This window comes from Teleopsis dalmanni, chromosome X, assembly GCF_002237135.1.
Source record: "Teleopsis dalmanni isolate 2A chromosome X, ASM223713v2, whole genome shotgun sequence".
Lineage (NCBI taxonomy): Eukaryota > Metazoa > Arthropoda > Insecta > Diptera > Diopsidae > Teleopsis > Teleopsis dalmanni.
In genome coordinates this window covers 82293755-82319813 of record NC_051848.1, presented here as the reverse complement: position 1 = coordinate 82319813, position 26059 = coordinate 82293755, and the positions used below count along the sequence as shown (strand labels likewise).

The following is a 26059-nucleotide window of genomic DNA, read 5'->3' as shown; positions in this document are numbered from 1 at the left end:
ATGCTAAACTCACTCATTAATAAGTTGTTAGTAAGTTGTGGTGGAGTAAGGATTAATAAGTTGTTAAAAACTTATACATTTTTTTACTACTACATATCTTCACTATATTCTCTCTACGAAACACTTTTTCTTGATTCTGATATGTTCTATGCGATCGGACGACGAAGATGTGATTAATATGCTAAACTCACTCACTCACATATACTTTCGATGCTGTAGGTCAGGGCAGTCGAGACCAGATGCGATCGCGGGGAATAAAAGTCACTGTACAGATTAAAGGGCCGCAGAAAGAAATACATACGTTCATAGTTGTTGACGACAAAAATAAAAATACGGTTATAATGTTAAATTTAGTTTTACTAACCCATCAATTTAAATTCATTTATTTGGTATACTATGAAAATAAGATAATGTGGTTTTACCAGTACACTAAAAAAAAATTTAAGTAATTGTAATAGATTAGAAATATATCGCGGGCCGCTCAAATATTAGCCGCGAGCTAGGTAAAAAAAATCTCTTCACATAAATAGCCAAATAGCTATGTTCCCAATCGTTAACTTATTTAAATAATTTATATTCTATATAAATTAATTAGCAGATACTTTTGTAATTCATATCATCCATTAAAATGTCTTTTGTATTTCACTTTATAAGAGAATGAAAGAGAGAAACTGAAAGTAATAAATAGAGAATTTTAGAAAGAGAACGTAATAAAAAACTTTTTATAGTATTCAGGATATGAAAATTTTTTACTCATGTTTTTTATTTCTTGACAATAATAAACTAAGTACCGGGAAATGGAAGAACGTGATTTAATCATTAAATCCTCCTATTTATATGCAACCCTAAATAATACGTATAGTGTTTAGGTATATCATAATTATCTCACTAAATGTTGGAGTTGTCTACACATAAATAATGTCCTCTGTGTCGTATACTCATATTAATACCAGCGTTCCAGTAATCGTAATTCTAAGTTGTAAGTTCCATACATTTCAAAACAATATGGCAATTTAAAAATAAATTTTTGTAAAAATATTCTGTAATTCTTTAATTTATATAAATAATCTTAAACGAATCCAAAGTTTTATTTTAACTATTTACTTTCTTTTTTCTCTCTGTATCTTTCTTCTATTTTACATTTAATTTTTTATTATGCTACAAAAACAAAAAACATAACGTAATACGATAATATTATGATCAATAATTTTTATACTGGCTATACAAAATTATATTATTCTTAAATAAAATTTCGACAACGAATTCTATGTACCCAAGAATGATAACTGCAAGGTGGGTTTAAAATTATTATAATTTTTTTCAAATTATGTTCAAATATAAATGTATATAATACAACTATTTTTTTTTTATATTGAATTATTTATTACTTGAGATAATAATTATCCACCTATGAAGGTGTATAAAAACAAAAAAAGAATTAAGAAAGTATATACAATAGAAGTCATTCACAAAGCTTCTTTATAGAGAATCGCGCGTAATTCGTTTACTATTGGTTCTGTGTGTTGAGAAAACGTTCTATACTAAATCTTAGTTAGTTTGCCTTTGAAGTCGACGTCTACCATTTAAAATTTCATACCAGTACTGCAAAAGGTATTTCGCTGAAATCTTCAGTCCTTTTTGTACCTACGAGTATTAGTCAAAATCGACAGGTATGCGTACGATATAGATCTCTGATAGCACGACGTGCAAGACATGGTCTAGAAGTAGTGCATAAAAAGAGAAACGGTGTTAATGTATGACTTAGAATAAATTATTCTAAAACTTTGTATATGATGCTTACAAATAATTAAACGAAACCTTAAGATTTAAGATGAAGGTAATGTACACTTTGAAACCTTTCATAAATCGAATTAATGCTTAACGCTAAGAAAGATACGTAGATAGTCATCCAAGTACGATTACAGATGGCTAATAAGGCCTACTTTGCATGCTTCCATTTTATTGAGTCGTAAGTTATGTAGTGTTTATAAAATTCATTTTTACCTATGGATGTTAAAACTGTGCACTAAAAAGTGGGGTTATAAATAAGCTGACAAACAATAAATAAAGTTGTGAGAGATGAGGGTGTTACATACCTAGAATTAATTAACATTTAACGACAATTCTAACGATAATCAAACAAAAAGTTCAAATATTAACATATATCGAGAGTTTGCATAATAAGTAGTCGTCCTGTCTGCAGCATTTATCTATGATTATTAAAAATGCGGTTTTGTTTATAAACATAAAATTTATAAATTTAAGAGTTAACTTTCTCATTTTATATTGCTCAAGTCCTTTAACTTTTAATAAACACAATTCAAGGACTGCAAAATAGGACTAAGGACCTATATGAACTCCGCTGACCGAATGCAAGTTTTTCATTGAATAACTTTTTTCTTTCTTTTCTCTTTTTTTGAATTTGAGCCAACGGAATTGTAGTCAAAATTTCGATTGTGTAAAAAGGAAGATACATAAATTTAACTTAAATAAACTTTGAGGAAGAATAATATTTACAATAATTTGTACTAAGCTGCTGTGAATAGCATCTCTGCAGAAGAGATGTTTTGCTTGTAAAATTGAATAAAAATAAATAAATAAAATACGAGAAGAGAAACTAAATCTGTGCTGCGATGTCTGCCGCAGTAAATATTCTAAGTATTCTAAAATTGCAAAGCAATTTCTCTTAAATTGTTAATCTTATGATATTCAAGCAGATAAAATGCAAATTTTCCAAAAAAAAAAATAAAATAAATCTAATAAAACTAAAGCAAAAAGTACTGGTCAAGACGACGCACAGCGATCTTAAGAATCACAAGCCAAACGTTGTCTATCTTGTATACTTATGTGCTTGTATATATCGTATCGTAGAAATATTTAAAGAAAAAAAATAAAAATATCTATATAATAAATTTCTGTACTACTTTACGAGTATGTAAATATTTTATCTATACTCTGTACTTCAGCAGAAAAGCATTGTAGTAAAAGTTAATTTTGTGTTGACATATGTCGGACATACGTTAGATGTTGGCACTTCTCGAAGCTGTTTACACTGCAAGTAAATTGCTTACAGTGTATTTGAAAAATTTCAATAAACGACTTTCTGTATAAATTTATTATTCATTTTATGGTTAAAAATTTCAAATTTGTTATACCACCAATAATTCAACATAAATTTTTGAAATAAAAACACAAAAGTAAGAGTAAAGCTGCACTGTGTACACAGATAAGGGTACACTATCATAAGTAATTACAGCAATTCACACTTAATCTACCACTAATTTCATAGATTATTTGCCTGCACTGTGCAGTTTTTAGGTTCCATGCATTCTGAAGTCGATAAGACTATCATCTCTATGTTCTTACAATTATAATTTTCTTGTAATTTCCCATAATTTTTATTGTAAAGCAGAATTTTTAGTAGAGATGCTGATATCTTGGGCTTAGATTCAGTAGTGATTTTGCTTTATAATAATAACATATCTGAATAACATTTTCTAGCACATTATTGCACACATACTTCTTGCGTCTTGACAAAAACAAACCCAAATTTGCTTTAAGTTTAATATACCAAAGAATGCTTTCATTCCTAATAGCATTGATTAAACATAGCACCACTTTCTCAAGCACCTGTATTAATTAATTTTTTAAAACAACTTACAAAAAAAAAACCAGTTTGATCACTATAAGTACAAGTTAAAGACTGACTGGGCACGCAGGAATTAAAGAAAACGAACTAGCAAATCAAGCTGCCCCTGCCGCCATTCGCTCTCCCTTGTTCTTATTCAAGACATCCGAAAAAAAAGACGTTTTAAAATTTATAAACAAACATATGGAAGACGAATGGTCAGTGTATAACCATCGCTACAAATCGATCAATACCAGTGGTTTAAAAGCTATATATTCACTATTATGCACTCGTCAAGAATGTAAGATTTTTATCCGATTGCGAATGGGACATTCAAATCTTTTTTATGAACATCTTTTGAGTGGCGATCAGCCATCAAACTGTCCAAGCTGTCCATTCTGTAATAGCACACCATCCATAGATCATATACTTAACGATTGTCCTTCTTTTAAGTCTACTCGTAGTAATATCTTTCTTAATATCTTACCTACCAGCCTATTAAAAACAATTACTGTTGAAAATATACTTTTAATGTATAAATATATTAAAGCCTGTAACTTAGTAAATAAAATTTAATTTATAATATCCGAGCTGAAGGCCCTGGCAGCTAGCGCTCGTTTTTCTTATCTAAGTTATAAGATTTTATATTTTGTAATTAATTATAATAAATAAATAAATTATTAAAACAACTCAATGCTTCACTACCTTAATATCTATGACATAGCCCTAGAAATAAAGCAAAATTTTTAACACTTGTAAATATTTTCAAACCTTTATTGGTTAAACACTTTATATATTCGAATACTAGTGATTGATTGGTTTAAGTGGTGACTCTGTCCTTGTATTCAATAGACGATTTCGGTTTACTTCAATCTTTACAGTTCAAGAAATTGTACAGTATTAAAATTTTCAAGTTAGTAAGAGGATGTAATAGCTGAATGCAATGCCCGAAATGCACTCTTGCTATTCGACAGAAAAGCAATGTTGTTTTTGCGTGTAGTCTTAGATTAATATCCTATATAGCTCCCTGGTAAATCGTTTAACGAACTTCGGCAGATTGCGCAAAATAGGGATAGTTAGAGATCATTTGTTGTATCCTTCAGCTCCTAACGGAGTAAGGAATAAATAATATAATAATAAAATAATAGCGCCTTAATAATAATAATAGTATCACATTAACACTAATTATGGACTTTTGTATAAACCACCCATATATTAAAGTTAGCTGCTTTTGCAATTTACTATTAAGTGTTTGGTGATGTACTCAATGAATTAACTGACCACCATACTCACGTGACAAATCTCTATATAAATTCTTATTATTTCTTAACTGTGAATTACTATTTCAATGAAAGCGGTTTGAATCAATTTCTAACCGGAAAACAAAATTCATGGAAAGAGTTTAATATCTTGTCGGACGAAATCTATTGGGAGTTGATTCAGAGGAAAGTGGACTGAGACAATTCTCTCAGTAAACTGTTAACTTTATTTCGTGACTGGAATTACTGTAAGATCTTTATAAGAAGACTAAGTTTTTAACTTGTAAATTTCTTATTTCGTCATTAATAACCATTACTTAGTTACTTACATGTAGTACCGAATATCTTAATGGCATTGGTCCCATATTTTTTCTAGCGATGATGCGAAAGTCCTATTCCACGTTTTCTTTCCGAAAGTCTTTCATTCTTTCGTGCAACATGAGCAATCCCGTATAGGTGTTGAATTTTTAAGCACTTAATTTTTAACATTGTTTCAATAATAAATTTACAAAACTTTATTTTCAAATACTTCTAGAGAGGTACAATAGCATAATAAGAACCTATTAGAAAGTAATTTTTTTTTAACGAGAACGGATTTTATATTTCAATTGTTTACTTGATTGAAGTAATATATATTGGCTAGTGCGATTCTTCGTTGCATCTCTAGACCGCAGTCATGTTTGGTGTTTGTGCTAGTTTCTATATAAGTAATGATGTGACGTGAGTCACAAGATGTTTAGGGAATTTTTTGCTGACATAAATTATATTGTTTGGCTCTTATTTACACAAGTCCTATTCAGAAGACAGAACGGCTGTTCAGATCTGCAACATAAATATCGTTGACATACGCTGACTATACTGTTTAAAGGTTATATCTCAATTAACTTTCGATAAGTGTTGTCTATTTGTTTTAATTTATTCAGGCTCTATGTCCTTTCCTACTATAACTGTTGTTTATGTATAGAAAGGACACTTAGGCGTTGTCGAGCAACATTACAAATAAAAAATCGGTGCGTTTTTTTAGCTGAAGTAAACAAAAGATAGCTAAGAAAAGAAAGTGAAGCAATGTACCATAATTAAATACTTTTCATGAAATTGTTGGTAGCCGTACTGTTTTTATTAAAGTAAATAATATGTTTATTAAAAATATTTTTCAATTTTATTTTATTTTATACGTATACGCTTAAATATGTGAGCAATCTCTTTAATATGACATGCACATACATCAAGATACATGAATTTTCGATGTGCTTTCTTGAAGGTCTCCCTGGATGCTGAACGACCCATTGTATCCGCCTGTCGCAAAACAAGCTTCTACCATCACTCACATCAACATCAGCAGCGGCATGGCACTCAGCGAGTAGCACACATGTCCTATCCATCCAGTAATGTCCTGCGAGCACGTCGTGGAGTTGTGAGAATGTTGATAATTTTTGTGTTGACATTTGCGTTATGCAACTTGCCGTATCACGCCAGAAAAATGTGGCAATATTGGTAAGTATTAAATCCTTTGAAAAAAAAAACAATAATATTTATATGATATATGTATATATTTCAAAAATACTATCTATGTGCAGCATCGATAGTTATGACCGTCAGTTTGTAAGTTATTACGTTTAGTTATGAGGATATTGCTTTTACTGTTGTGCTGAAATAAAAATAAATTTGAAAAATAAAAACCAGTAACCATCCACATAAGGTTCATTTTTATTCAGCAAGGATAAGCAACATGCTTGAGACGACTAGAAACAGTGACTATGAACTCAATCACTAAAACTGATAAGATAACTACTAGCTTCTGTTATATACATACATATAATTTTTGGTAAAGGTTTTTACATCTAAACAAGTTTTCGATATACAATTTGAGAAATATACAATAATTCACTGAATGTCATTGTTTTTCCCGATTTCAAATACTTACTCCTATTGACTTGACAGAGAATTTATCATGTTTCAATATCATCTATCACATCTATGGTCTCAATATATACTACAAATATAAGACTCTTATTAACGAAGACTTTTAAATTAATTTATATGAAATCTATTATTTTTGGTACAGTGATTTGAATTAATATTCATATTGAGCTTAAAGTAATAATATTTATTTAATATTCATAAAATCTAGTTATTAGATTAATCAAAATTTCCGGCAGACGGCTAAAATGCCATAGCTGTATGCTTTATATATATAATATAATTGTTATTAATTTCTATGTAATACAACATATTTAAAATGAAGTAAAAATGAAGCTAATAATACTACTACTATAAGATTCTTATCGTACTTAAAATAACATTTATAATCATAACTATAAATTCACGATAAGTATAAACAAGGACTTCAGAGATTAATAAATATATATATACATATACATTAATTATTGAAAATATACTTATTTCAAATTAAAATTACTGCCAAAGGAAAGCATGAGGAGGGTACACCTATAAAATAAAGCCAATAGACCTTTATGTCTTGTAAAATGTACTGACAACTAATAAATAACGTAGACAACTGGAATCCGCAGTAGTGGAAGATATTCTAAGCGACCAAACTTTATACTGGAGTTTAGTGTCAATGAAGTGAAAAAAGTTTAGGGAAATATTTTTAAAATTCATTTTTCATACAAATTGCAATTTTTATGGAAAGACATCAGGCCACGATAATATGTAAGATTTGTTAAGCTGCACAGAGTAATACTTTTATTTAACTTAAGAAAATGTTAAGATTATTAATAAGTCTTCTAGCGCTAACAGATACAACACAGATATCTAGATAGAAACAAAGAAATATGTGATTTTTAATACTACGTAGATAAGCTAAAAGATTAAATCTAATTACTTAATCTAATGATTTAATCATTTAATGACTCTTCCTATAGCTTTACACATACTTTGTCAGTGTCTAGTAAATGCATCTGGTAGTTTAAATATCTAAAGCTTAAGCATCTTAGGCTTTCCAAGACGTTTCATAATTTTAAAATGCTTCAGATTTAAGATGAGTAGCTTATGCTGGTTGGTTCATTTGTTATAACCGATTCTAACATTAGTGTAAAAGTTAAATGATAAGTGGACGACTTCCTAGGGATAAAAGGATTTTTTGTTGTTGTGAAGAATGTACTTTATCGAGAATCTAAGGCAGCTAAAGGAGCTGTGCTTAAATACAAGTTGCAAATGGTATAAAAACTTTGATTTTTTTACTCTAGCACTATATACTAATACAGCTAAGTGCATCCTTACATTCGTGACTATAATCTAACCTTACCAAATATATCAATTAAGTGATTAATAAGCGGGCAATCTTTAATAAGAATTTAATCTTAATAATGATTAATATTATAAAATTCAATTGCAAAGACTTTTTTATGTAATATTTTCCAACACATATACTTCTTCTAAATATTCATCCTTTGACTTATGTTTCTTTAAAAATCTATGACTACACATTTAAACCCTTATTATATATCTACGTTGACATCAAGTGGAAATTTTAATTTATTCCCCTTTGAGTACAAGAAAGTGTTAATTATGTATTAATAATTACAAATAAGAGTATTTGAATTAATGAATGCCATAAACAAAATTGAGTTTCTTAAATCACTTTGAAGCTCTTTGAAATTCATATTTTTTTTCGGAAATAATACCTATCCGAAATATTTTCCGGCTTCGTTTTCTTTACCATTCACAGCACTTCTGGCATATTTAACGCTACTTTTATGCCATCATCACAGGTGCTCTGTGAACACTTTAACAAATTGCAATTATTTATTTCGTTATGCTTAAGTCCCACTCAAATTGACAGTAAACCTCTAAATTGTCATTTGCAATCATTTCCTTGACATTCATCTTTTTATGTTGTCCTTCTCTGCAGCCAAAAGTCTACGACTTCTTTCATAAATTAATAACTAAATCAATACCGGAAGCGAAACATTGATAGAGAGAAATGACACTTGCAATCATAGGCCTTAATACGTCAACTGTCGATAAATGTATCAACTTCCGTTAATGTACACCTACAAAAATTAATGTCCCCAGCAAATGACTAGAATGAAAATAAATAAATAAATAGATGAAAATAATACTCCTTCTACGGACACCAGTGGGGCCGCAAGATGAAAGCACTTGTAAGGACAAAAGTAGATATATACAAAACGGATGTCGAGGATGTGGCTGCTGTTGCGTTGCTACGTATCTGCACGACTCTGAGTGTACGACTCTGAATTAAGACACTTTTAGTGTCAACAGAAATGTTATTTTTGTGCATTATTCATGGCATCAAATGAATAACAAAAATCAGAATTAAAAGCTCTTCACATTAAATGAATAAATAACTGATTTATGAAAATAATGAGTGCTTTTGTCAATGGTCCTTGCGCACGTATAAATATTTCTGTGTTTATTTCATTGAAGAAAAATACTTAATACTTACATTCTAAGAAAAAGATTCCTTGTCTACTTTGTGTACTTTACAATTTGAATTATAATTTGAATAAAAATTTGGAAGTGGATGAGGATCTCTTCATAACTAATTTGATTGATTGCTTATTATATACTTAATAATGTATGTAATGACTTTAAATATCCTTAATTCGAAGTATGAAATTATTTTTTCATGTTTTTACATCGCAGTTGCACTGAATGATTAATCAAGTAAATCGGATTATCGTGCCTTAACTTCATTGCTCGCAAATATGTCCTTAATGTCCTCCGCAATCAATTATAATAAGCTGCGTATTTGTCATGACCTCCTGGGTTTAGATTTGAACTAGGAAAGCGTAAGCGTATTAACACCAAATTTTTATGGTCATTTAATTAAATAACATTTCAGCTTTTACGAGTACGCTTGTTCCTGTTCTGTATTTTACTGCCGGCACTTCTCCAATACATACCAACAAGTAATTAAAAATAATTACATTGGCCTGAGTCCATAAAGTGTTCGCAGTCGTTCTCAAGTTTATTGTTATAATGTGTGTGAGATATAATTTTTATTGCGAGTACTGCAATAAGCAATAAAAATAAAAATTCTGCTCTTATTTGCTTCAAGCTTAATTAGACATTTTAAAGCAATCATTAAATTGTCAACATAAATACTGGAATCACGTTGCCTGTACATAGCCAGACAAACAGACAGACAAGTATTCCTCTGGAAAACGTTTTTGTCATAAGGTAATAATAAATTATTTATAAACACATGAAGCAAATGAAGTATTAATAAAATTTTATCCTTGGAAAAGACAAGGCATATTCACAGTACAAAGAACTTTATGTGCCAGAACACATAAACCGGCAGAGAAAGAGATTGGAACTATGTTCAATTTAAATTTAATACCATATTTAATCTAGTCTAAGTGTACACCAGGATTCCAACACACCAGAGCAAAAGGTTGGAGAAGAAAAAGAACAAGTATAATAAAATTAGTCATTATAATTAAGAATAAATGTCATATTGCATTGTCAAGGCTTTTTATTTGTACATTTTCATAAATGCTGAATCATTTAAAACAATATTTTATTTGATGCAATCGAACCAAACTACTTAACCAAACTACTTCCTATAACAAGATAACTATAGCATCCACTAGACCATTGACTTCTTTTAATTTGAAGTGCAATTAAAGCATTTTTAAATGGACATCGAAAGGTTGAATGAATTGTACGTTTGAAAAATCCACCACTTGTAGTATGAAATAATATATATATATAATGTATATTGAATATATGTCCATTTATGAGAGCGTCCATGCAACAAATTTTTAACAGAAAACCTTTTTAGGTAAAATTATCCTTGCAGTTCATTATGATATTTCGAAGACTAACATTGATGAGTGATTAACATTGATTATCATTGATTAAATTAGTTTGTAAATTCGCGGAGTTAATTAATTTCACTATAACGGACCTTATTTTCACCCACGGGCTGCATCATCCATATTTTATATATGCTTGTTATTGGTTAGGGCACTAGTTATGAATATAGTAGGCAACTGAGAATGGCAATGTATTATAGTACATAAGAGTGGTATGATATCAGTCATACTACATAATTGATATCACGACTCAATTGTGTTTATGATATCATATTTTACTAACCTACGATCCAGATACTATCCGATGGCTCCCGTCAATAAAAACTTTGACAACATCAATATATTATTAAAAGTTCGAAAATTTTCTACTTCTCATATATATTATAAAAAATTTCCACAATACCTTTTTAATAATTTAATGTTTAAAGCTTTCCCTGTGGGTACTTAATCAAAAAAAAGTCATAAACATTATTTCCTTTAACTCGAGAATCTAAAATATCCAGCTATTAGGTTAAGAAGAACTTTTTTGATTTTCTTGGTGTTTTGTTAACTGAGTGTAGAGTTTGGCTTGAAAGTTCTTACAACTACAATGGAATCGGTCTAACCAACAGACAAACTCTATGTGGAACGTACATTCATTTAGCACTGGAGAGTGAAAATTGTAGATTCTTTCATTAATATATTAAGAAAAAGATTTAGATTAAATTTAGAAGTTTTACTTAATACTACTTTTATTTTTCTGTGATTACGAATATTAGAAAGAGGTCATGTATCGTTGAGTAATACACAACGTGTCTTACATTCGCTTTCAAATTATTTTTTATATATATTTTCAGAGAGCTTATCAAAAATATTTTGTTAGAAATTCAGTATTCGTTAGTCTTTCCTAAAATGTTCGTACCATCATACCCCACAAACATGGGATATCCAGAAGACCACATACCACCAAAGTCTTCAAATATTCTGAAGTCAATTCGTTCTCATTAAAGAACATTTAATGCAGTTTATTTCATGTTTGTTGACATTTCATATGCTTTTTTCCATACGGCTAACTAATTTTTAGCAACGTATTCCAACACTTGCAGATATATGAATACGTGCATGTGTCCTGGTATGAAAATCATTGAAAGGGTTTTCCTCATAATACCCTTTCTGTTATTTTTCATTTTAATATTTAATGTGTAAGTTCCAACTTTGCTGAGTGGATGCATTTGCACTTCAACTGCAAAATCTGATGTTTCCTTCTACTTTGCTTTATTTGTTTAAATATTTGCTGTTTCGGTGCTGTTATTAGTTTTGTTGATTCCAACATGTTTTACTTTAAATAATTAAACCACAAATCCTTCTCACATTATCAAAAGACTTACCATCAAAATTCAGTGCGGAGATAAGGGGACACGAATAAAATAAAATCAAAACATTTCTCAATACCCAAAGTTTCATTTCCATCTCTGTGTCCCAAAAAACCCTTTTTTTCGTAGATATTGGTTTATAGAATTTTGTTAATAATTGCTTTTTTTAATACACAAAATTTTAATGAGAACTCCTTTGAGCGGAGAATTAAAAGGTAACCAGAAATTATGTAAAATCAAATAAAAACTTTTCATGGGTCAACATTTATAATTTCGTAGAGGAAATTTTATATGAAAGGCGTATTTGGGTTGTTAGTTTGCTTAGTAAAATTTATTTTAATTTCATGATGACCAGGTTTTAAAGAGCATATTTCATTTAACTTGAATTTAGTAGAATGAACAAATAAGATTAATATGTGGTTGTCTTCTTGCTTAAAAAATTTAATATATCCATCTATGTATGACTTGTGGCATTATTTTGTTGAAATCTTTTAACATCCAAGTCCAAACCATTAAATTATTGCTACAAAAAGACAGTCATGTCATATCTTTATAACATTCATTACAGAGAGCTTTCATTTATATTTTCCAGAATATGTGGTCAAATTACACATCCAGTACACACCTATGTCACACCTACATATGTGGGTTTTCTACACTTTAAATTTGATAAATTCTTCTTCTTCTTATTCTCGAATCCATTTAACAAGATCTTAGCTTCATTGGCACTACGCAGTATCAAGCCAAAAGAGTTTCATTGCTAATGATACTTTTTTCATAAAAATATGAGATTAGTCATTATGAGACTAGTGTTAATCAACCAAGACCTTGACTTGGTTTACTAATGACTAATCTCTAGATAACTAGACTAATGAGACTAGTCATGTTGTATAGTTAATCTCTAAAATGTCTATGCAATAAATGGTTAGTTAATCCCAGTTCTTGAGACTACTTTATTTTATGTCGGGGTGCAATTTTTTATAAAGGATATTCTTTTTCAATTTTAATTTGGTTCAGGTTTGGTTTACGTTTTTGACAGGTAGAATTTATGCCGGATAGATTCTGTCATAAATTCTGCCCCTGTCATAGTAGCACTTTTCAAATGAAAATGCACCGGAAATTTGATACACAATCTTTTAAGCTCTCACTCAAAAAAACCAGATAAGCCGAGAAAATCAGCAAACCCTCTTTCTTGTACACTTCACCTCTTAAATGAAAGGTGATCCGGCTTATGCGGGCATATGAACTTATACATTAGAGATGGTATTGCAACTAAGCTTTCCAGCAATTTTTTAATTAAATTTTATACTTTAAAACGATATAGACTCAATATTTTTGCTACTTAACAAACAGTTATTTTTTTTTGTATTCTAGGAGCCAAATTCTTTCATGAAACTGTGTAAAGTTTGCTCTATTTAAGTGTATCTAAGGTAGAAATTCTTACTATATTGAAACGTTTCTCCAAACGATATTATCATATAAAATATACAATACATGGAGAAGTAAATCAATTTCACAGATTCCTTTGTTGCAAATTCTACGGTTTTCGCCGAGTTTTTCAATTACATTATATAGAAAGCTATATAGGTCTATAATGTTAACTACTAATTTCTGTTAATAAATGAAACTTACGACAATTTATCATTTTTTATTTAAAAGAGAGACGCGGAACTATGTATATGCGATTTTGTTGGAGATCACAAAAGTAGTTGTTGTGTTAAAGAAATTTTTAAAAGTGATCTAATTGCATATAATAATCAGAAATCATTCTAGGGTTTACAAAATAATCAAATATTCAAAAGAAGTCCGTTGTTAATATTCCTCTGTATTCAGGTTCGTTATATTATATATTTAATATATATAAATTTGATGCACACATGGCAGCTTGGCTTAGGATCTACCTAGATTCAATTATTGGACGCAATTATTTTTATTTTGGACGCATTGTCCTCGTTTGCATTGTGACTTCAGCGAAAAGTTGATCGGAATTTTCTTAATTGATGTTGCTTCTACTTCACACATGTATTCACACAGTATATCCGTTACGTAGACCTCCCAATCTTTCGTCCATTATTCAAGATCATTATACCTTGTTCTTCTTACTCCAAAGTATCCTGTCATGAGTTCGTATTTAAGTTTTCTTTCATTTTTTCTGCTATAAAGTTCCCCACACTTACAACAACAACAAATTTTAAGTTAATAGCTTTGGCATACGCCCAAAATGCACTAATATATGTAATTTAATGGCTTGTAGTGTTATCATTGCCATTGAGAAGAGTGAAAAGTCATCTAAAAAGGTTGTAAGCTTATTCAAAATGTTCAACTCGTGTTTTACAACCGTGTTAAATTTCTTATTGATTCAGAATAGGGTTTAAAGAATAGGCGTAATCTTTTCTTTTCGAGTTGTAAAAAAAACAGCATTAAGTCTGGTTAAATGCATTTTTTTGACACATGTTTTTTTTTTGTGTAGTGTTAAATATAAGTATTGTAAACACTAAAAATAAATTAATTTAAATAAAAGAAAACAAAATGAATAATAGAAGAACATTTTTTATCTTATTGATTTGATTAATTGCAATTTGTTACTAGTTCTGCTCATGTGATTTTAACGAATGACTAGCCCTACAACACACCCCCAGGTACCCTTGTATCCACTTTCTACTCTGCGCTACTATATCATGTAAACCGGTAATGCTACTACTAATTTCGGATTGTGGAAATTTTAGAAATTCTGAGCAATTTTAAAATTTAAAAGCTTACAAAGTTGACACCTACCTAAATACACACCCAGGGTACCCGTATATCCACTTGTCATTTATACAGAAATTACCATAATTTGTAGCAAATAGCAGGAGTTTTGTATTCTTATCATATAAATATTTATTTTAATTTCATAATATACATACCTATTATATCAATTTTAAACAGTTTTACATCATAGTACTACTTAGCACTATTTAATCTTAGAGTAATCACTCTCCGCACGGGGAGGTACGCAGATCTTAGATCAATCACTGAATAATCATGAAGCTTATAGGGAATACATAAATTAGTCAATGAGATGGATGAGACCCGTAGTACCCCCAGCTATCAAAGAGTAAAAGTGTCCAGTTGCGCTGACTCGAAAAAAGGATCAACATACATACATACATACATCATAGTACACATATAGATGTCTCAATAGAATGCTGCAAGGAAATTAGTTTATTGCATTGGCTGCACGATTTTCGAGTCTTCCTATGCCGTTTTTCATCCTGAATGTAGCACAGATAACAGGTTCCTGTTTTAGGTTTTCTTGAATGTACTCTGAAGATTTTAAGAGTATTGTTGTTGCTTAACATGCTTTCATTCGTAAGTTGCGAGTATTTTTTTGCCACTCTGAAAGCAAAAATTACAGCTAATAAAATAAATCAATTTTGCTATAAAAACTCTTTATTGTGCTTATTTGTACTAAGTACTGTATATCTGAAATGCACACTATATATATTTTATATAAAAAAATCATTTAAATCAGTTAATTCGCACAAATTGAAATAAATATCCATCTTTTTTTATCTTTTTAATTCTAACATCAATGAAAAGCAAACGTACAAAAATATATAAATTAGAAATGTTTAAGGAAATGTTTAGGGACACGTATATCAAACATCTTGTATACAAATGAAAATACAACAGAAGTCATACATTTTTGTAGGACAGAAACGATTACAGGTTGTGATATAGACAGCGGCGGCGCCGGTCGCTGTATACCTTATTGAAGGGAAACAATAAATTAACTGAAATGTTTTCCATGAAGTGAGGAGACTGAGGAGAATGGGTGAGAATTATCAAAAGTAAATTTTGCGGAAGTCAATGTATTATTTATTTACTTTCTCAAGTGGAAGTATTGAGTCCTTCGATCCGTTACTTCGGCAATCCCCATGCTGGCCATGAACGTCAAATGCTATCAAATGTTTTGATATATTTTTACATCAAGCTTTTAGCAACAGATATGATTTATAGCCAGGATATAAACTTAAATAAAATGGAACAGCATGAATTAACACAAATGCAGTAGAAATATTTGCATGCGAAAAATGTGTTGCCTGATGTATGGGAGCTGTCATCTTTGCTGTGGAATGTGTTAAAGGACCAATATTGAAATTCCAAATAGCTGCAAAAATTTACGAAAAATGTTTTTGTGGAAAAAGGATAGGATGACTAAAAATTTATTTTACTTTAAAGTTGGTCATATAAGCTTCCATAGCCTCAAGAAATTATAAATTTTATTTAAATTTAATATTGTTTTTTTGACTATTGTTACTTAACTATATAATTATTCTCAAGGGATGAAGTGCATCAGCAAGGAAATATTAAGAATTCTATGCAAATATGCAAACAATTAATAGTTTTTCCGATGAAGATTTCTCGAAAAAATTATAGACTTGAACTATGTACTACAAATCATTTGAAGTATATGTGTGTATGGAAAATATGATTACTTTTTATTAATTATATTTTATAGATTTCAATATATTTGTTTATAAATTCCAAGCAAGAAATATAAAATACCAGAGAGATCAGGGTCTTTATATATTTTTGTGGTATATGGCAAATACAAATTCAAATACTCTCGTGAAATTGGTATTTTTTTGGTATATCAAAAGCTTTTCCATGAAGAAAGATTGAAAGAGCTTGTGCTTGACTCTTATATATTGGGCATCAATTCGCCAATAAAGTGGCCAAATGCAACCGAAGCATTTTCTTATATAGCAAATGAGGAAGACACGAAAATATTTTCGGTCGTAATTGGTTGCAAAAACAGCACACATATTAAAATAATTGCTTCACGTCATGGCAAGAGGACTTAATCTTTCAGACAGTTTACGATGCCAATAGTCTCTTTATAGACGTGTATATTGGAACCAGGCTCGTTTCTTACACGACAGCCGAGTTTGCGTAGATCACAATTGTTTACTATGGCATCACTAAACAAATTCCCCGATTGTTCTTTTCCTTTAGGAGATTCTGCATATATGCGGTTCTGAATGTAATGCATTCGTAGGCAAGGATTGTCATAGAAGACAAGAATTGTCATCGTATGAAAACAAGGTTTCGTCGACTGTTATATTTTATGGGACAATAAAGAACACATTAAAAAATAAATTTAATATATGTTGTACACAAAATGATGCAGTTCATAATGAATTCATTCAGAATGAGTATACCCACGAGGAAGACATAATAAATCTTTACAAATGAGTTATAAAGAATTGCAAAGAATAAAGCATATTCTACAAGTAAATTATGTATTGTTCTGTTTTAAATAAATAGAAGAATGAAACATAATTTTTATATATTCATTTCAAATTATTTTATTTTAATAAATTATCAAACAACAATTTTCAATAATAATAAAACATGAATAATTTAAGAAATAAATTTAATTAGTGTAATAATTAAAACATTACTTTAAACAAAGAAATAAATAACAATGACATATTAAATGAATAAGTAAATAAAATAAATAATATATAAATAAAATCAATAAAAAATAAACATTAATGTAGATTTGTTTATATTTTTACTGCACCGTTGCATGGCGTTGCCAACTACATTTGCATTAAAATACGTCCCACTTTTATTTTTTTTCATACATTCCATATTGATTCAGAATGTGAACCAGATCAATTGCTGGTTCAACCCATTGTTTTTGCTTTGCATGTAAAATTGAGCGGATCATGTTTGCTAAAACTAAGCTCATATAAACTGGAAGCTTCTTTTTAGCTTGGATTGCGTGCTTTTCGGAAAGTAGACGTTCCAAAAAGAATTGCATCCACCAAATATTTGTTTAACTTTTTTTATGAATATGTCAAAAACAGCTCAAACTGTCAAAATGCCATGAAAAACTTTTATTAAGTATACGTTTAATGTACTTATTTGCATTTGGCACTCATTCAAAACTCATTGGAACTCATTGGAAATATAAAACGAGTTCCATTGCGCGAGTGTGGATCTCATTTGTATAAAATCATTGATTTGTGCATCAGATTTTGTATGCAGAAATCACTCATTTGCTTCTCATTTGTCATGTTTGACCCAAATCAATCATTTGAAACCAATGTGAACGCCATATAAGTTACATTGACATTAAGTAGAAAGTTTTGTTCCCTGCCTTTTCACTCTATAATGTGTGTGAGGTAAACGTTATGAGAATCCTTATAACTTAAAAGATTTTCACAGACTTGTGTGGAGTTTTGTCAAAATCTTTTTTTTAAGTCGCATTTTCACCACCATTTTCTTTTGCTTCTGAGCTTAATCTAATCTTCATCCTAAATATATAGTTTCTTGAAATCTTTCAAAAACATTTATAAAATCCATAAAGAGAAGTATTTGTGGAAGAAATCGCAAGATAATATTTTCGTTATATTCTGTAATTAATTATACATGATAAAATAATCATGTATTAATGTATAGTCCCTTTCCTAGACACACTTTAATATTTATGTAGAACTATTCTAAATATTCATTTTCTTATTGTTTCCCAAAATCCTGTTATCTACAAGTTCTAATCTTTTGTAGAGACTATTCTGATAAACAGTTTGGCATATAAGTATTTGTCTATTGTCGTTGATTTTAAGACATTTATGACAAAATCAAAATAAATTTTGAAAATTAATGTTTTCATCTAAAACTTGTTAAGGGAACAGTTTTTCCCATGGCACTATATATCGATATAGCACAGTAGACTGAATATCGGGCTGTTAAGCTGTAAATTTTAAAATGAAAAATCAGTAACATCACAAAAGCATTTGTCTAGCTTGTGTAATGAAACCAATTTTGGGGTTTGCAATGAATCCAAATATTTTATGTACTAGATGGCGCGAACATTTGTTTAACTAATTTAAAAATTTGTAGTTTAACAAAGCTAGCTTTGGAGAACGAGACTATACTGGAATAAGTTGTTCAGAAAATCCGATCTTAACAAAATCAGTTGTCCAAGCATACCGCCGCTTCGTAAACTGCAATCTTGAAGAAGAAATTATGATTTTAACTCTTTCTCAGCAAACTTACAGTGCATCTATTAATAAAAACTTACTTATATGTTTACTGTATATATGTGTCCTATATAAATAAATATAAATTTAATAAATTATATAAGAAATTAGATTATCACTAATGAACTTAGTACACCGGTGTTCCAACGGTACCGCATTGCGGAAAATATCTTCTGCATTTATAATTTTCATTTCATGTTCGAAGTTTATTCGCAAAAAATTTCCTGGGTACGTGTTGTGTTTTTATGTTCTCCACATATTTACCAAAACATAGATAGAAAGTCTAAAGGACTAAAAAATTTGAAACAAAAAAGTCGTACGATTCCTTCACTTAAACATTGTAGCCTCATTTGTTTATGCAAAAATATTTTCGCAAAACAGACAGTTGTGAAATTATTCTTCTATTTGGAAAAGTGGAAAAATAATTCTGTTTCACACAGAAAAACTTCAAAAAAATACTAAGGAAAAAATAGAAACTTATTTTTTCTGGAAAAACAAGTTAATTTGATTAAACTGCTTGAAACTCTAGCTTATATTCTGAATATTTATTAAACATTTTCCTGCGAGACGAGGGAAAGCCATTTCAAAGCATAGAGAAAATAAGTAGAAAGTATTAAATTTGTTTTTATTGCTGTTGTTATCGCATATCCTTTTCCTTATTGTGTAAAATTTAATAATAAATTTATTATCCAATGGAAGTCTATGCCTGTTACTATGCACTTTGCGCTAAACAGAACTTTGTTCTGGAAGAGATTATCAATATATTAAAAATTGATGCCAATGGATTTGCGTGAAACGGCGAAGTAATTTGCTTAGCAAGCAGATGAAAGCTTATGGAGCGTTTGGCATTGAACATTTCAGTGACTGTAGTAAATAAGTAAAGATAACAAAGGATATGAAGGATATATTTACATTGGCGGGAACTTCCTTGAGTACTTATATAAATGCATTGCTTTTCTATAGAAATGATTGTGATTAAAGCATTTAAATAATGTAAACTTTGAATTTTTAAAGTACTTTCAACTTTTTCGTAATACCATACATTAAATAGAAATAATACAGGTATTAAAATAAAGTAAAAAAAAGTTAAAAAATGGAAGTTTTAGAACAGTGAAATTCGGTAAGGAATACCGCCACAACTGTTTTTCTACAAATCAGTAACAAGGTTTCGTGATACCATGATAATTTGAACTCGATCCATTAACAGATATGTTCACATCAGATGTTTTTGCATTTGAGACCCCTGCAATGTTCACGATGGAAACTTCATTTGACCAAAGAATTTACTCATGTGTCGAATAATTGAAAATTTACTAAAATCTTCTGCACTGTCATTCAGAGGTGTATCAATGGCAGGAAACATTTAAAGAAGGTCAAATTGTAGTAGTTGATTTGTTCCATTATTGCAAACCTTAAAGAATTAAGAACGATAAAAACATCAACAAAATCAGAAAGTCGTCGCTTGAAAATTGTTACGTGGATCTCAGAGCATAATCTCAGCAGGCTGGCATATCATTTAGGTTCTTTAGAAACATTATGACTGATATTTTAAAAATACAAAAATAATATCGGTAAAAAATTGCTAAAAATATGATTTCCAAATATTCTAGATATATTAGACATTTTAGATATTAAACGAAAAAGTGAACCGCGTTAAAGATGCTTGAAAAACAAGATGATGTTGTCAGTTTTTTACGGTTACTATATTATTTTGCAGCTCAAATTCCATCCGAAAATACAAACGATAAATAATAGAAAGTATTCATGCACGATAATAAATCAAAACTTCATAGTCAACATTAAACACTCTTTTGGGATAATGAGAATTTGCACGAAAATATTCATCCATTGATTTTGTGCTACAATAAAGCATAAAGCATAAGCAATATGTAAAAGTTATTTGCAAAAAATTCAATAAATCTGATCAACCTCACTCATCTGACTTGGCCCCTTGGGAAAAAATTATCATGAAGAAAAAGACACTTCGAGTCTACAGCGGTAATGAAAAAAAATTATCTGAAGAAGTTAAAGGCCATACCTCAATTATTCTAGCGCTGGTATAGTTACGTTGTATTCGATGGGGTTATTCTTTGAAAGTGACAAAATAAAAGTTGATTGATTGATTGATGGTTTTTGTGTGTTTTTTTTAAACTGCACTTATTTTTTACTCAAATATAAGCTTGGCTTTCCATATATCATACTGTATGAAAAACTCATTTAGGTGGCTTATCATGTTTTTGACACTCAATGAGACTCGAAATGTGATATGCTATCATTTGAATATAATATTATAAGTTAAGTGAAAGAACAATAAAATGCCAAACCTGCTTATTAATACCTAAAATTTAAGCTTTTGTGATTTATTCAGTATTGTTTGAAACTGTTGTTAAAATAATGGCGCATAGAGCGCTATTGGTAATACCTAACACATAATTGAAAAATAATATAACGAAATAAAAAATATCAAAATAATTTATATACCATATATTATAGCAATATCATCAATTAACAAATAACTCTCTTTTCATCATAGTGTTCTTAATTTATAACCATCTTTCTTTACCACTAAACTAATTCAAAATAAATTTTTTGTTGATTCTTCCACTAAACAAACACGAAATTGGATTGCACAAACCAATAGGTCACGTTCATATCGTGGAGACTCCAACTTCAATGCGCTCCTGACACCTCTTACATTTCTCGTCACGTACTTCAACTCCGGCGTGAATCCATTGTTGTATGCATTTTTGAGTCGGAACTTTCGCAAAGGCATGAAGGAGCTGTGCATGTGCTCATGGAAAAAAGGCAAAAGCAAGTCCTCGTCAAATTCATCGATGCATCACAAGCGCATTGCTTTGCAGGTGAGTTAAATAGGCAGAACAGTCAATGATAACAACAACATTTTTATATTATTGCATACTGCAAAGTTAAATTATAAATCAACGCAAATGCAGTAGCAATATCAAACTACGGACAGACATAAATCCAAAACCCATGCAGGAATTTCCATTAGAACGCCAAAAATTTATCATTTGGCATTAAGTTGAGTTGGAATGCAGTAGATCCCCGGTTTAAGGGTATACGTAGAATTTTATATTATGTTGGTCCGTAATTTCATTGCACTATAAATATACCCAAATTCATTTTATTAAAGCCGCATATAAAATTCTTCCGCAACGCTTTCGACAAAAATATGCAATGAAAATTTTAATTAAATTGCGCTTCTTGGTAGTATGACTATTTATTAGCCACACCTCCCAATGCGATCTTAATTACTTTTGTGGAAAGCTACACCAAAATATTGTTTGTTGGAAGTCGACTGCTTTTATTATTTTTACAAAATTTAAACTTATTTAGAATTTATTTGATAAGTTTTTAAAAAATTATATGAACTTAAGTACATTTAATATTAAAATTTTGATTAATGATTCGAAATTCACAACAGCAGTTGGTTTTTAAATACATAGGTGTTTTATTACAGTATAAATATTTTATAGTATAAGCAACTTCAAATCATAGCCTTATAATCAGTACAGTAGATATGTAATATCACGGAGCCATATCATGTAATATCATGGAGCAAGGCGCTTTTTTCGTCCTTGTGGTTACTTTTTGCTTTTTGTCGAAAAGTTCTTACTACTTAACTTCTTCTCGAAGGTTAATTGTTAATTCAGAACTATGAAAAATTCAAAAAAATGAATTTTTTGAAGACAGACACATCTTGAATAAATAACATACTCATTACAGAAAGTCTCTTTATGTAGAAATCACTAAACCATTGGTGGAAAGGCGTCATGTAATAATGGTAATCCTACACTCAGGAAGGAAATTTGGTTGATTTTCACCAAAATTTAGATCTAAATTTTATTTATTAGAACACAATTTCTGTGATTTTTTGATTAAACTAAATACAATTGTCAATTTGTAATAAGAGAAATGTCATATTCTAACAACTATAATTTCTTTTGACAGGAATATTATAATATAGTATCAATTTGTATTAATATTGAATCAATCAACTATTAAGCAACTATTAAGTCTAAAATATACGTTCAATTTTAAACCCAACCATACCATATTTCTGGTTCTTAAAAATTCTATGTCTGAATTATTTATTTGAAATGCAAGATAATTGACGTCTTGAAAATCAGTTTATTTTAATTTGATTAAAATGTAAATTTTAGAAAAAAAAAACAACTGAAACTGAAGTTATTTCAACAATAAAGCTATATGCAAAATAAATACTCTAATCTTCATTAACAAAAACTTTTTTCTCTCTTACAAAAAGAGGCACGATCACTTTACAGTGATCACTTTTAAAATAAACATGTTTAAATAAATTTAAATAATGGCATTTTTCTCTATACCGAAATATTATGACAGGTCCCTGGATTAAGAAATGTAGTGAATTATTTATATTAAAGTAAAATTGAATTCAACTTTCAACACACTTTACTTACCTTATTAAATAAAATTAGAGCAAACTTAATGAGAATCACAATTACTTTCGCTGTACTCTTTATATATAACATGACCTTGACTGTGTTGACTGTGTTTTAATACTTGTTCAATGGTCTTTTACTAAGGCATTATAGTTATTTGAGATAACATATTCATTGCACTTATTTGATCATTTCCAACGACGTTATTATATTCCATAATATACAGTGTGTGATATACATAACACTTATATTATTAAATAATTTCAATCTAAAAAAGGTAATAAATTCACTAAGCCGTAACGTTATTTACGAAGCTTGCCCAACTCACTCAACTCAACAAAAATTCACTAAAATCTTATCGTTATATACTGAGTTGTAGTCCCATAGCACTTTGGACTACACACTATCAGTACAATGGACTATTAGTATGATTGTACTGGTAAAATGGTATAATTGACATTCTCTCTCATCTTATGAATTTTGATCTTCAATCAAATCCAATAATAAATATTAAATATGAATAACGAATTACATGTTTTAAATGAGATTCCATCAGAATTACTGACTCTTGCAATAGTTTCGTTGAACAGTCATATATACAGTACAGTCATATATAACAGTTCAAATATCTTTGAAATATTTTAAAAGAAATTTGTAATGAAAATTTCTTAAAGATCCCTATAATATTATATATATATAATATACATATAGATACATATTATATAAAGTATTTTATATAATTATATATTATAATTTTTTCTCCATTTTTCCAATTTTGCTTACTGTATTTGCAGACTCACTCCCTACCTACTGACACGACACATATCGGTAATGAGCAGCTATGATGGTCCTTTTTCAATACGTGTTGCAAGTATTTTGGGAAACGTTCGGAGCGTTAAGAATCACACCTAGAGAATTTAGAGAATTACAAATGTTGACGAAAATTGAATGGCTTACAACCGATACTTCTTAGTTTGGCTATTAATTGATTATGCTTTTATATTTGTAAGTTTACTTGTAAAACAATGTAGTTTCAGATTTGATCAAAAATGTGTTAAAAAATTATAAGATGACAACAGAAATAATATAATAAAATTAAAATTGAAAATAAATATAAGTAACAATATAAAACAAAAATGAAATTAATCTATAAAAAATGAATATATAAATTAAGTTATATTTAGTTTACATATGGTATATATTAAATAATTAGTATTTTTGTCTTAAATAAATTTTTAAATATTACACTATATATATGTAGTAAAAATTACTAGATATACAGAATTTCAAATTAACTTCAATGTGATTATAAAGCTTATAGGTAGTATATCCTTGTTAAGGAAAACTTGCATTAATTTTAAAATATAAAGCAAAAACATAAATTTCAAATTAATTATTAAAAACTGAATGTTTGTGTATGTAATTCTAAAAGCAGATTTTATTATATATGTAAAAATATTTAAGATTAATTGTAAGATTAGAATCGAACTTAAACTATTCTTGAATGTTTATTCATTATAAATACATACCCACATAAATGCATACTTAAAAATATATGTCTTCAAATAAAATGTCTTAAAAACAAACAATCATGGCTCTTTTATATTATTTTTAAATTTATTGGCAAAAAAAAATTCATTTATAAAAATTATGATTTGTTAATCCACATCACGAAATCCGCTATAAATTAGATCGAACAATTTATCTTTTTAAAGACAAATTATTATAAAGCAGCGAAACAATTTGTTCGAGATATGTTTATTCAAGAGAAGTTCCTTTAAAGTCCTGTCTCGTGTACCAATGTTAAATAAGGCTTGGATCCTATTGGGATAACATATAAAAGGCACCAATCTTAATTAAAACCACTCAAATAGGATACATATGCATCAAACTTACAAAGTCATCTTTACAAAATCTTGTTTCACCTGCGTTTCTATTACTTGTTTGTAAGCCAACAGCAAATAATACCACATATCAATTATATTGTCATAGCATCAATGGCAATTAAACTTCAACTTGAGGGTTGGAATCCCAGTCATGGGTCAGCGAATAGTTTTAAAATCAAATCAACATTTTTGATTATTTAATTACTTTAAGGTGCTCAATCCATACCAACATCTACTTACTGAAATTCCAGAAGCAGCCAGATCAAGTCCTTGGGTTCAGCAAACACCAGTATCACCTGCGTTGCAGTTTTACTATTTGCTGGATTGATATAACACGAGCTTTAATAACAAAACAACAGATTGCAAAGGTTAAGGCTTTTTTAATATATGGTATGTTCAACAGTTTGCCTAATTCCTAATGACTTTGTACACCATTCTACTCATCTTTTACGAATTTTTAGGATACTTGCCGAATTATTAAAATTGGTATGTTAAACAAAGCGTCCAACTATATCAACAATTACCAATACAGTTAATAGTATTTACAATCAATAAATATTTTTATTAAACTAGAATTTCGAATTTTGCAAAATGCCAAAAAATATCCAAAATTTTTAATTAAAATGGTTAACACTCTTTTAAGTG

At 29.2% G+C, this 26059-nt stretch overlaps 1 protein-coding gene across 1 annotated transcript; it reads left to right on the top strand.

Moving 5' to 3' along the window:
- Window positions 1-6121: 6121 nt before the first annotated feature.
- LOC119688610 (trissin receptor) lies at window positions 6122-24597 on the top strand. Its single transcript, XM_038103283.1, has 3 exons — window positions 6122-6381; window positions 21728-21947; window positions 24323-24597. The coding sequence occupies exons 1-3, from the start codon at window positions 6122-6124 to the stop codon at window positions 24371-24373; spliced, it is 531 nt and encodes a 176-aa protein (XP_037959211.1). The 3' UTR covers window positions 24374-24597.
- Window positions 24598-26059: the final 1462 nt, after the last annotated feature.